We start from the raw sequence: 12543 nt of genomic DNA on the forward strand, positions 1-12543 counted from the left end.
ACGGAGCTCCGGAGGGGAGGGTGCGGGCGGGAGTGGTAAAGAGGCGGCTCGGCCAACGTCAGTAGAGGAACCAGTCGGGGCTCCGCCCCCGGCCCGCGCCCGGGCTTTCCACCAGCTGCCGGAGGCCCGCGCTCCGCGCGCGCTCCCCCATCGCGCACTCCAGCCACCCGCCGGGGAGAAAGTCCCGCGGATCGCCCCGGTGTCGTCCCCCGGCGGAGTCTGCGGTCCGCCCCGGGGCCCACCGCCCGTTCCGCCCGCCCGCGCCCGCCGCCAAGGCCGGGGCCGCCCACAGCGCGTATCCGAGCCGCGGGCGCCCCAGCCGGAGGCGGAACGGCGGGGGCGCAGGCGGCGGCCCGGAGGCGAGCACCCCTGCGGGCAGCGGCGAAGCGACCTTGCCGAGGTAAAGGGCTGACGGGGTCGGGGCGTGGGGAACGCTAGGGCGCCTGACCTCTCGGCAAACGCCGCCTCCCCGCAGCCGCTTCCCGGAATCCCCCGCAGGCTCCGTGCCTCCCGCGGACTCCGCCTCTGCCCGCGCCGCTCCCTCCCCGCCCGCCGCCCCCCGCCCCCCACCCTCCCTCCGCCCCCCGCCCCCCACACTCCCTCCGCCCCCCGCCCCCCACACTCCCTCCGCTCCCCGCCCCCCACGCCCTCCCCCGGCCGCAGGGCGGGGCGGCCCGGGCGTCCTCCGCTGTCCCCGGCTGTCCCCCGCGTGCTCCGCTCCTCGCCGCCCCGGGAGCTCTCGGTCTTTGCACCCGGTCCCGCGCCCCTCCCCCCGTTCCCACCAACGATGCCCCGGACACCCGGGCGCCGGCGGCTGCGAGATGTGAACCGTCACGAGTGTGAGGGCCAAATGCCTCAAGATCCTCTGGGCCTTGCAAAACGGGGCTATCGGCTCGGGCCTCGGGGTCGGGGTCCGCGGCCCGCCCTCCGCGGCAACGCCCGGAGTTCACCAGCCTTGGCGGGCGTGTGGAGAGGGTCCCCGAGGGGCGACGGCGGCTGGGGTGTCCGGCGTCCTTCCAGACGCCTCGCTAGGAAGCAGAGGGGCGGGTTGAGGGGAGAGGGCGGGGAGACCGAAGAGCGGCCCTGCTCCCGGGCCGGGGCATGAGGGGAAACGAGTGCCAGTCGAGGCTGGAGTTTCCACCGGGAGAAGTCAGCCTGTTCAAAGCTGTCACCAGTTCCATCCATCAGCAGGCTTAGGTGGTGAGCGGCGGCTTTATGGAACAACGCTAGGAATCCCAGGTCATTTTTTTCCTACTTATTTATTTACTTATTTATTTATTTTCAAGATTTTATTTATCCATTTGACAGAGAGAGAAAGAGAGCACAAGCAGGGGGAGCGGCAGGCAGAGAGAGAAGGAGAAGCAGGCTCCCCAGGGAGCAGGGAGCCGCAGTCGGGGTTCGATCTCAGGAACCTGGGATCATGACCTGAGCTCAGCAGAGGCTGGGCCGCCCAGGCGCCCCTCATTTCTTTCTTTTAATATTTGTTTGACTTCCTTGCTTTTGTTTGGGAGGAGGTCTAGAAGATAGTGTAACAGCAGAGGGGCCAGAGGCCGATCTGAGCCAGCTGTGCGGGGAGGTGCAGAGCCGCGCTCTGGGAACCTGGAGTCCGGCCCCGCTCCGCCGGCGTCCTACTCACTGAGCCTGGGGGCTACGACGCCCAGGCCGTCCCGCTGTCCCACACCTTGGCACGGTTTCTAAATACCCGCCCCTCCGCTCACTTGCTGTTCAGGTTTAGGGAACCAAATGGGTGGAGGCGGAGGTCGCACCAAACTCTGCGCTAAAGAAAACATCTTTAAAACTCTCCTTAGCTGTATGGGCTTCCTTGATAAGGTTTGACCTGTTTGTTCCAGGAAACGGCTTGAACTTTTAAGTTCTATAGTTCACAAGCTGGCTTTCCACTTTAAAACATCAAAAAATCTGCCTGGCTCTTTTATTCTTACCCATATTTCCTCTGAAGTTCCTCATGTATTTATTGAAAAGTTAAAATCTCCCTGAAATTTGGTTCCTGTGATTTGACAAATGGTAATTTGTCAAAAAAAAAAAAAATTAGAGGGACGCTTGGGTGGCTCACTAGGTTAAGCATCTACCTTCAGCTCAGGTCATGATCCCGGAGTCGTGGGATGGAGTCCCACTCCCCGCGCTTGTGCTCTTCCCTCTCTCATTCTGACAAATAAATAAATAAATAAAATCTTAAAACAGAATTAGAACCACATCACCGGAGACAGTATTAGGAGTAAAACGTTTATTAAAATATATATTTCATCCTCCCACTTGCGCTCAGCGCTGAACTAACTCATTTTCCTGTTACATTTATAAACCTTCAAATGATTGAAGAATCCATGGCATCGATCTTCTTTGACTACCTGTCATCATATGTCACCAAAACTACAATGTCATGGAGTCTAAGACGCACTTTTATATTATGTAACCAAGTGAGAAAAACATACATTCTGATTTCAGAGCTGTTTGGATGTAAGAAAGAAACAGGCGGTTTATAATCTGTAAAATGTAATCTGAGCAGAAGCGGAGCCCGACAGTATTTTCCCTGAGGATTCTTCATTCCTTCCGAGAGTGAAACTGATAGGTATGCAATTCTGGGGTGCCTGGGTGGCTCAGTCCTTAAGTGTCTGCCTTCCGCTCAGATCCTGATCCCAGGGTCCTGGGATCCAGCCCCACACGGGGCTGCCTGCTCAGTGGGGAGCCTGCTTCTCTCTCTCCCACTCCCCTTGCTGTGTTCCTGCTCTCGCTGTCTCTCTCTCTCTCTCTCTCTCTCTCTCTCTCTGTGTGTGTGTGTGTCAAATAAATAAATTTTTAAAAATCTTAAAAAAAATAATGCAAGAAGAATAAAGGAAAACTAGTTCTTTGAGAGAGCTGGAGAGCTGAAGTAAGAGTCCAGAAGTCGACTGAGAAGTCAAGAGAAGGGAGGAAGAAAGAGAGAAAGAGAGAGAGAGAGGGAGTAGTTGAGAGCCACTAACCGTTTTCTCCAGAGCCGGCAGGAAAATGAGGACACTTAGTTTCCCCGTAAGCCTGGGTACACGGGAGAGAGAATCTTAAGCATTGTCTTTGTTCTTGCTGTTTTAATTCTGAGGGTTTTTTTCTTTAATATAGTTAAAATTTGGGGCCCCTGGTGGCTCTGTGGGTTGAACATCTAAGTCTTGGTTTCAGGTCAGGTCCTAATCTCAGGGTCATGAGATCAAGCCTCATCTGGGGCTTCAAGCTCAGCACAGAGTCTCCTTGGGATTCTCTCCCTCTTCCTCTCCCTGGGTCCCTCCCTCCCTCTCTCTCAAATAAATAAATAACATCTTTAAATATACTTAAAATTTGAGTTGAACCTGACCACCAGAAACTATACCAGTAAGTCAACAATGATTGTAAAAAGCCTAATAAACAGGAAAGAAGATAAGAGTGCCTTGACTGTACTTGACCTTCTCCTTCGAGAGAGGGGCAGAGGTCAGAGGCCGTGAGATGGGGAAAGTCAGCTGGGCGAGTGGGAGCAGCAAAAGCCAGTGCCAGAATCAGGAGAACCAGCCAGAGGCCCAGTGGTTAACCCTCACTCACCTCTCCTCCAGAGGCAATGAACAGAATCTTCCAGAAGAAAGCAGGGCTGGGGTAGCCTGACATCTGTCTCTCCCTTGACTGAGCTCCCCTGATCCCAGAGCCAGTCCTGTGGGCTCAGGAAACAGCCCAGTCTTTACAGAACAAGCTGGAAACAGGTGTGGAAGTTAAGAAGACAAGGAGGTTAAGATTTCACTGCTGTATCACAGTAACAGATGACAAAGCCACCTAAGTGCCAGCAAGGTGACTGGAAGTGGTGGGGGAGGGGAGTGGTAAGGAAGGGGGGAAAAAACAACATAACTTGCCAGGAGTCTTACTACAAAATTACTATTACTCCTGGGTTAGGAGAAAATTTTTTCCAATAGCCTTATATTCTACAACTTGATAAAAATAAGACTTCAATAGAATAAACTCAAAGACTATAATATTTTAAACTGGGCTGGAATGGGAGATCGCAGACTTTAGGGGATAAATTGAGCATCATGGAAACATAATCACAGAAGTCAGAAGTACGAATAGATACTGCGGAAAGTAAAAGCACTTTTAATAGAGGAAAGGCTTGATTCAAGCCAGTGAATGCTAATGAAAAGAAAGATCAAGTCAGTTAGTAAGACTCTGATGTGGAAGATAAACAAAGCATGACCAAGCGTTAGGATAACTGGGGTTCCTGAGGTAGGAAACCCACAAATGGGACAGAAAAAGCACATAAAAGTAAGAGAAAAGAAATTTTCTTGAAATGATGAAAAAAATGGTCTGTAGGCCAAAAGAACACTTTCCAGGAAATTGCCACCTTCCAGGAAATTTCCATATGGGAATGCCCAGCACCAAGATACCTAAAGCGATTTAAAAATTTTTTAAAAGAAAATAATTATTTAGGAATCCAAGAAGAAGTAAACAAAAGAGGGACGAACAAAGTCAAGCTGACTCAGACTGTCTACCGAGAGTATGGGGTTGCTAAGAAGTGTTCTGAGTGGAGGACACTGTCCCCAGGAGGACATTTTATCCAGCTAAGACGTCATTCGAGGTAAAAGTCAATTGGCAGGTCTTCTCAGATATGAAAGAGCCAAAGGAATTCAAGACCCAGTGAGCCCTCTTTGGGGAAAAAACTGCTGGATTAGAAGAATTCAGCGAATTAGCAAAGTAAAAGACAAATCAAAATAAAGAATAAAAATAACAATAAATAAATAAATAAATAAAAATAATAAATAAAATAAATTGAAAAAAAGAATAAAAAAAATAAAGAACCCAAGCATAGAGAACTCATGATCGAAAGGAGTGTTCATGGGTATTTATCTAAATGTGGAATTAATACCAGACAGCTTTGGAAATTGTAGGTAGAATAAAAGGTGATTGTTCTATCAATCTAGACAAGAAAAAAAACAATAAAGCCAAAAAAAAAAAAAAGAAAGAAGGAGGTAGGGAGGAAAATGGGAGGAAAAGGAGAATAGTAAAGTTCTCTAGTATGAAAGCATGAATCAGTAAATACGGTTTAATGCAGAAGGTCCTGTGAACATATAAAACCCCAACTTCTGAATATCTTCCGTAACTTTTTTTTTTTAAACATTAGTGGGCTATCTCTTTTCTAAAGAGAAAATAATTCAAATTGCAGCAATTCCTTTGGTCTTTCCTTCAGACTTTTTCCCCCAAGTACAATTAAATTTAGACAGAAGTGCTGTCTGTGTGTGTGTACGTGTGTGCGTGTGTACTCATGCATAGAAAGATCTCTGGGATTATGTTCACCTGTTAATGATGAAAATATCTGGATGCTGGAATTTGTACTTTTATACATTCTTAATTTTTCTAATGAGCATACAAAAGAAGTGCTACGGAAGCAAGACAGACATTTGAAACATCAACTGGAAACAAACATGCCACGATATTAATAATGGTTGATGCTGGGTGGTAGAAATAAGGATGCTTGTTACTTGCTTCTTTCTACTTTTTTGTACTTTTTCCCTAATTTCCGGGGGGAAAATTACGTAATCGCATTTGTGGGATATTTCCAAATCTAGTCCATTCATTACTCATTGACGACAAATGCTATGCCAGGCATCAGGCCAGATGGAAGGAAAGATCCTTATGTTCTCCACCAGGGGACCAGGAGGCAGCAGGCTCCTTGAGGGCTGGCTGGCTGGCTGGCTATTTAGGAGGAGCTGGAATTCAGGGAAGAGTCTCTTCACCCCACAATGTCCACTTGAGTGGGGCCCTGAAAACCAGCTGTGTTGAGAGGTCAGAGGCTAGGGTCGCTCCCAGAGGAATGGAGGGGAGAGCCAGAGCAGGGTGAGGGACACCCCCCGAGCTGGGCACCTGTGCAGGGCAGTGGCTCCTGGGAAAACTGGGAAGGCCGAGGACAACCTTGAATTCAACCCAAGGTGCTTGATGCCTTGTTAGGTGACAGTGAGCTACAGACTGTAGGGGGCTAGGAGCAAAACAGAAATGCAGGACCCCCATGTTTACAGAGCAAGAAGTACCACTGAAGGCCTTAAACTATCATGCTTTTTCTTTTCTTCCGTTGTCTCTGTCTCTCAACTTGTCGCTTTTGTATTTATTGTTTTAATGTCTTCTTGAGTTTAAAAAAAAATTACTTTATTAGCAGGAATTTCCCCCATTCGACTTTATACTGTGCAAAGCCAGATCTAAGAGCATTTCATTCGCATGGGGAATCATTGAATTACACAATTACAGCACGTCTGGAGAGGGTACCTCGAACTAGCCAGAAGAAGTGAACGCAGGCCAGACTCAGGAAGGAGAAGAAGGGTCCCCCCAGGCACACAGCCCCAGAAGCATTCCCTCATGCCGGGGGTACGGTTCCGGCCAGTGCAGCTCCCCACAGGTGCCCAATGCCACCCCACCCCTTGTGACTCTGGGCACACATGCACTGGGGCTTGAGGGATGCTGGGATCCCCCTCCTGCTAGCTCCCCCACCCCCCAGTCCGGGATGGGCTCTGGGGAAGTCCAGCCCCAAATCCCTCCCACCCGAGGACCTTCTATCTCAACCCACCACATAGAAGCAATGTCCAAAGGTCTTTAAACCCCTGCCCCTGGACATGCTAGGTACCTGGATCAAGGCTGACCTCGATGCTCACCCCTACCGGTTCAGCCAGCTGCACCTCCCAGGTGGGTTACTGCCAGCCTGGAGAGGGGGGCAACTGCCACTCGGGCGATGGGACCCAGCTGCACCACCACACAAAGTGCATCAGCAGTCCCCAGGGTAGAGGGAGAGGCTGGGCATGGGCCTGGGACCACCTCCAGCGGGGGCAGGGGGACGAGAGCAAGTGTGAGCTGAGGCTACCAGCTCCCTGTGTGTCCCGCTGTCCCATCAGACGTCACTAACAAAACACAAGTTCAAAGACAGAATGACTAAGAATTTCAGGACAGCCTCGGGAGAGCAGTAAAACAAGTGTGGATCCCTTCCACCTGGGGGACCCAGGACGGGAGGTGGGGGAAGGGGCCAAGCCAGCCCTGGCTGGCTACAGAGAAGGGACTGACAATAGCTTTGCTTTAGGAAAGCTGATTGGTAGTCAGGGAGGGTTTCCAGGCGCCTCATTAAACAACTGCAGGCAGGATGCCAAGAGTCAGGAAATTAGATTTTCCGAACAACCAGGAATCTCGTTACTGGACATGAGGCTGGAATTGGGGTATGGGTCATGAGAAACAAAGAAGGGGAGGAGACATCCCCTGGCCTACAGAGCATGAGGGACTTTTAATTATATAATTGTGTGTGTGTGTCCGCCGCGGAAGAGACCAAGTGTTCTGTAGAACAAAGGTGAAGATTTTACCACCATCAAGAAAAGACAAAGCGGGAGCGCCTGGATGGCTCAGTGGGTTAAGCCTCTGCCTTCGGCTCAGGTCATGGTTTCAGGGTCCTGGGGTCGAGCCCTACATCGGGCTCTCTGCTCAGTGGGGTGCCTGCTTCCTCCTCTCTCTGTGTCTAACTCTCTGCCTGCTTGTGATCTCTGTCTGTCAAATAAATAAATAAAATCTTAAAAAAAAAAAAAGAAAGAAAGAAAAAAGAAAAGACAGAGGGGCAAGGAGCCACAGGGCAGATGGTCAGTGCAAGGGAGTGTCCCCCGCCCCCGCCCCCCGCGGCAATCTATACTCTAGGTGCGCCCAGCGTCTTAGGGAATGTCCATACCCGTGCAGGCCCTCCGCCGGGCAGTGAGGGTGGGAGATGACGTCACACATCACAGTGCTCTCTGTAGACCTTCGAAATGGGCACGGTATGGTGGGATAGCTGGAGGCAGAGGAGCCTGGGTATGTCACGGGCGGCAGAATCTTCAGCAGGGATGGCAGTTTTAACCTGGAATCTCTTGGATTCCTCCAGGAGAGTACCTTGGGTGGGACGTGCTACCCTGGCAGTCCAGAGGACTTTTTAAATTTGTTTTGAACTTGAACTCAAGTTTGGTGCTTTGTGGTCCTTATTCAGTTTCAGTTTGGGGCTTGATGCTGCTACAGTGTTAGGGGGGAACAGAATACCCAAAATTGGTAGAGCCCCATTGCTTGGGTAGAGACAAAAGTCCTGAGGCAGAGAAGGAACAAGATCCATTGCTGGGCGGGAGCGGCGGGGAGGTGTTTCCATAAAACTCTCTCCGTGGAATGCTTTCGGACTATGATTCAAAAGGCAGATGCCAAGGAAGAAAATAGCTTTAAATCTGAAAACATAATGATCTTTTTTTAAGCCAGGATGAGGGACACCAGGCTGGTTCAGCCGTCTGCCTTCAAACCAGGTTCCTAGGATCGAGTCCCACATCAGGCTCCTTGCTCAGCTCTGCTTCTCCCTCTGCCTGCCACCCTCTGTTTGTGCTCTCTCTCTCTATCTTCCTAACAAATAAATAAATAAAATCTTTTTTTAAAAGTTTTTTCTGATTCATATTTTTAAAAATTACAAATAAAATAAAAAATAAATAAGGCTGACATGAGCAAATCAAAGGGCAGGGTGCCATCAGAGGGGGAAAGATGTGATTTGTATCAAAGACAAAGGGCCAGTTTCGCTCATAATTAAAAAGTTCCTAAAAACAAACCAATAAGAAAAAAAGCTACAACTCAGTAGAAAAATGAGCAAAGATAGAGTTAACAAGAAAGAAAATGCAAATAACTCTTACGCGTATAAAAAACGGATACTCACTCAGAATAAGAGAAATGTAAATTTATATTCGTCTGAAGATCATTTTTATCTATAAATTTGATTTGAAAAAGTCCAGGAGTGGGGCATATGAGTGGCTCAGTTTTTAATAGTCTGCCTTCGGCTCAGGTCATGATCCCAGGATCCTGGGATCTAGCCCCACATCAGGCTCTCTGCTTAGCGGGGAGCCTGCTTCTCCCGCTCCCTCTGCCTGCCACTTCCCCTGATCATGCTCTGTCTGTCTCTCAAATAAATAAATAAAAAGCCTTAAAAAGAATAAAATAAGTAAAAAGTCCAAGAGCTTGATGACAGCCTCCCTGAAGAGCTTGTGGCTGAAGGAAAAATTGTCACGCATCACAGGTGGCTGTGTACGTCACATAGCCACCAGGGCAAGAGGGTGGCCGTTTCTATTTGAATCACGAGTGCAGAGCCCCTCTGGGTCAGGTGTCCTCCATCGACCCCTCCAGACCCAGCCTCCCAACACTCACCCCTTACTTTGTTCTGCGATCCTGTCTTGTACGGGCATAGCCACCAGCACCCTGGTCCTATGACTTCTGACTGGAATCAGCCCGGGATGAGCCCCAAGTAAGAGGAGGGAGGAAAGACAGTGAGGGCTATTTACCCTCCCATCCCTTGCCGCCTCCCTGCACTATCATGCTGGATTCCCGCAGGATTTTCTCCTACCAGATTCTAGCACCTTCCCTTTGCACCCCAGCCCAGGAGGGTAACAGCCCCACTGCTGTTGGCTCCAGGTACTACCTGCTTCCTTACTGTTTGTCTACATCCTGCTCACGCATTTGTAACTCGACCCTTGATTAAAGTCTTTTTCCAGGTGTCCTCATTCGAATATCTTTTTCCTGCTGAGACCCTGAGTGGTATAACCTTTTGCCTGCAATCCTACTTATGGGAAGTTTTTCTACACTTAGACTCACACACATGCGGAACGACGCATGTCCAAGAGAATCTGTTGCAGAAAAGACTGGAAGCAACTCAGACATCTCTCGTGGGGCCTGATTCCCTACATGGCAGTGTGTCCATAGACTGGACAGCTCAACTGGTTTAAAAAAAAAAAAAAAAAAAAAAAAACAAGGAAATTCTCTTGGGTGCTGATGTAGAAAGATCTCCCAACTATGTATCTTTAAGTAGAAAAACCAGGAGTAGGACAGGGATTTTATATCCCATCTCTTGTGTTTAAAAAGGGGGAGAAATCATATATATTTGGTTTTGCTTGTGCATAAAGATATTTTGAAGGACTCACCAGAGAATGATTAAAGGTAGTTTTCTGAAGGAAGCAAGACCCTTTGCTATTTACTTCTGTGTGTTTCTGGAAACAGATAATCCCGTCACCTATTCCAAAGTTAACTTTAAAACCTCTCCCTGGGGGCTTCTGGGTGGCTTAGTTGGTAAAGCATCTGCCTTGGACTCAGCTCGTGATCCCTGAGTCCTGGGATCGAGCCCCACCTCCGGCTCCTTGCCCAACGGGAAGCCTGCTTTTCCCCCTCTGCCCTGCTGGTGCTCTCTCTTGCTCGCTCTCTCTCTCAAATAAATAAATAAAATCTTAAAAATAAACATAAATGGATAAAACTTCTCCCTGGTAGACCAGGAATTGGTACCAGGTCCGGCTCCCAGGAGGGCAGTGGAAGCCTGGACGTGGAAACACTTGCTGTCCTGTCTTTGTCCATCTTGATCTTTGTCATTTAATTACATGCTTCAGCGTGGGGAATCACCTAATGCTGATTTCCTTTCAGATGTGAACGTAAAGAAAAGACTCAATAACCAAGATGCTTTGGAGCCAGAATGCTTCCCCGCTTAGATCACAGAATCTGTGTTTCGTGGGTGAGTGTTCACTTTTGTCGGAGCTCTTGTAGGAGCAAGCCAGCCAAGTCACCATCCCCCGGAGCCCTGCTGGGCAGTAGCAAACGGATGTCCCCAACCAGGGGCCCAGCATCAGCCTGTCCAATGCCAAGAGCCAGATGGATCGTAGATAGGAAGCCTGGATTCAGGGTCTTGAGTTTCCACCCTACTATTCATTTTTGGAAAACAAACAAGAATGACTCCTTAATGATGGAGAGTACCCTCCTAGGCACTTTGAAGAGGAATTCCTCTTAATTTCTTCAATCTAATCCGGGGCGGAGTTTCTCACTCTACTCCCCTACTTAGGACGAGGCCAAACCCCCTTATCTCCTATCAGTCACCAGACTGAAAAGTCAGCCCTGAACTTTGGTTTCTGGGCTTCATTTATTCTTGACTTTTTTTCCTGTAGTCCAACGCTGCTCTTTCTCTACCTTTCTTTTGATTCTATTTCAGTGTCGCTATGTCGTCTCCTAGAGCTTACCTGTAGGGGATCCATGAGGGCGACCCTTCTCCCTGGTGCAGAGCTGCCCTTGCCTGTAACCTCTCCCCCAAGTCACTGTGACAGCCAGAAAGCAAAGGAGAGTCCCCAGCTCCCATCACCTCCGGTTTTCTTCCTACGCCACCTTTGACAAACATCTTAACCTTCAAACTGTATCAGCTAACAATATGCGCATTCGTATTCTGAGACTTCTTCCAGACACATAGCTAGCTGCGTCACGGCGCTCTCTCCCAACCCATCAGCGCTGTTATGCGCAGCAATCCCCAGACAGATCTTATTTTGGATTCACTCAGGTTGAAACCCTTGAACCGTGTCCCACCGATAGCAACATCGATCTTCCAAGAACCATTTGCTTGAGGATATTTTTTTTAAGCACAAGGAAGTCTCAATCCAGAGCTATGACATGTGTCCAGGTGTGCCTGGGTGGCTCAGTGGTTTAAAGCCTCTGCCTTCAGCTCAGGTCATGATCCCAGAGTCCTGGGATCAAGTCGCGCATCGGGCTCTCTGCTCTGTGGGGAGCCTGCATCTCCCTTTCTCTCTGCCTGCCTCTCTGCCTGCTTGTGATCTCTCTGTCAAATAAATAAATAAAATCTTAAAAAAAAAAACTACTAAAAAAAAAGTGTCCAAAAGAATGCCAGACTCAGAGCTAGAATTACAAATTGAGCCTGCAGAGAGTGTTTTTGCTTGTTAATTTTTTTTTTCTTCTTCCTAGTGTGTATCAGCCTCCTGTCTGGTGTGTTATCTTCACTGCCTGGTAAGAGATTTTCTTGGCTTGACTGAATTTTGTGGAAGGGTCAGGGTACTGGGGGGACTATTCAGAAGTTTAAAATGTGGGGAATTTGATTTCTGATCCCAGATCTGTTGCCCATGTTGTTTGAATTGTTTTTCTTTGATTTTTCTCAAATACTCTTTTCTTTCCTCTGTCAAAGGGGCAAAAATTAGCCAGATTTGTACATTTGTCTCTCAAAACACTTATAAGAAATTAATACCCCCCAAAAAAAGAGAGAGAGTGAGAGAGAGAACACCAGAAGTCATTTTAAAACTCCTTAAAAGAATATGCAATTTCAAGCCCCTTAATCGAAGAATGAGGAGGTACAGACCATGTCAAACAGGAAATGATCCGAATAATTTCCCCTTCATTTCGCTCTTCCACATGCTGTCTGGTACCTGGCGCCAGATAAAGGAAAATAATTGTTTTAAACAAAACATCTTGCCTACATCTATAAATCTGTCCATATAATGTCACTCTGCATTAACTCTGTGTCCAAGCTTGTGATGAGCACAGGAGATGAAGAGTTCACAGCCAAGAAGCAAAGTCCTAAGTCTGAACCACAGGCAACTTAGAGGATCATAAAATTTGAATTTGGAAAAAAATGAAAAAAAAAGACTTGAATTTATTTTTTATTAATTATTTTATTAATTATTTATTAATTATTTAAATAATTAATTAATAAATATTTATTTATTAATTATTTAAATAATTAATTAATAAATATTTATTTATTAATTATTT

The 12543-nt window shown here is 48.0% G+C and overlaps 1 protein-coding gene across 4 annotated transcripts in view; it reads left to right on the top strand.

Annotated features, from left to right (window-relative positions):
* Positions 1-322: 322 nt before the first annotated feature.
* Positions 323-12543, top strand: part of LOC111155645 (interferon alpha and beta receptor subunit 2) — a 32722-nt gene continuing 20501 nt past the window's right edge. Inside the window, exons 1-4 of one of the 4 annotated variants that reach the window (XM_022515919.1) lie at positions 323-400; positions 2461-2584; positions 10426-10513; positions 11743-11784. In XM_022515919.1, coding sequence (XP_022371627.1) covers positions 10459-10513; positions 11743-11784 — 97 coding nt within the window. In that variant the 5' untranslated portion in view covers positions 323-400; positions 2461-2584; positions 10426-10458. Of the gene's footprint in view, positions 401-2176; positions 2585-10425; positions 10514-11742; positions 11785-12543 lie in introns of those variants that run through there. The other 3 variants (XM_022515922.1, XM_022515921.1, XM_022515920.1) reach the window with 3 other exon arrangements.

The sequence above is a fragment of the Enhydra lutris genome, unplaced genomic scaffold, assembly GCF_002288905.1.
Source record: "Enhydra lutris kenyoni isolate GAN:26980312 unplaced genomic scaffold, ASM228890v2 scaffoldscaffold43, whole genome shotgun sequence".
Classification (NCBI taxonomy): Eukaryota; Metazoa; Chordata; class Mammalia; order Carnivora; family Mustelidae; genus Enhydra; species Enhydra lutris.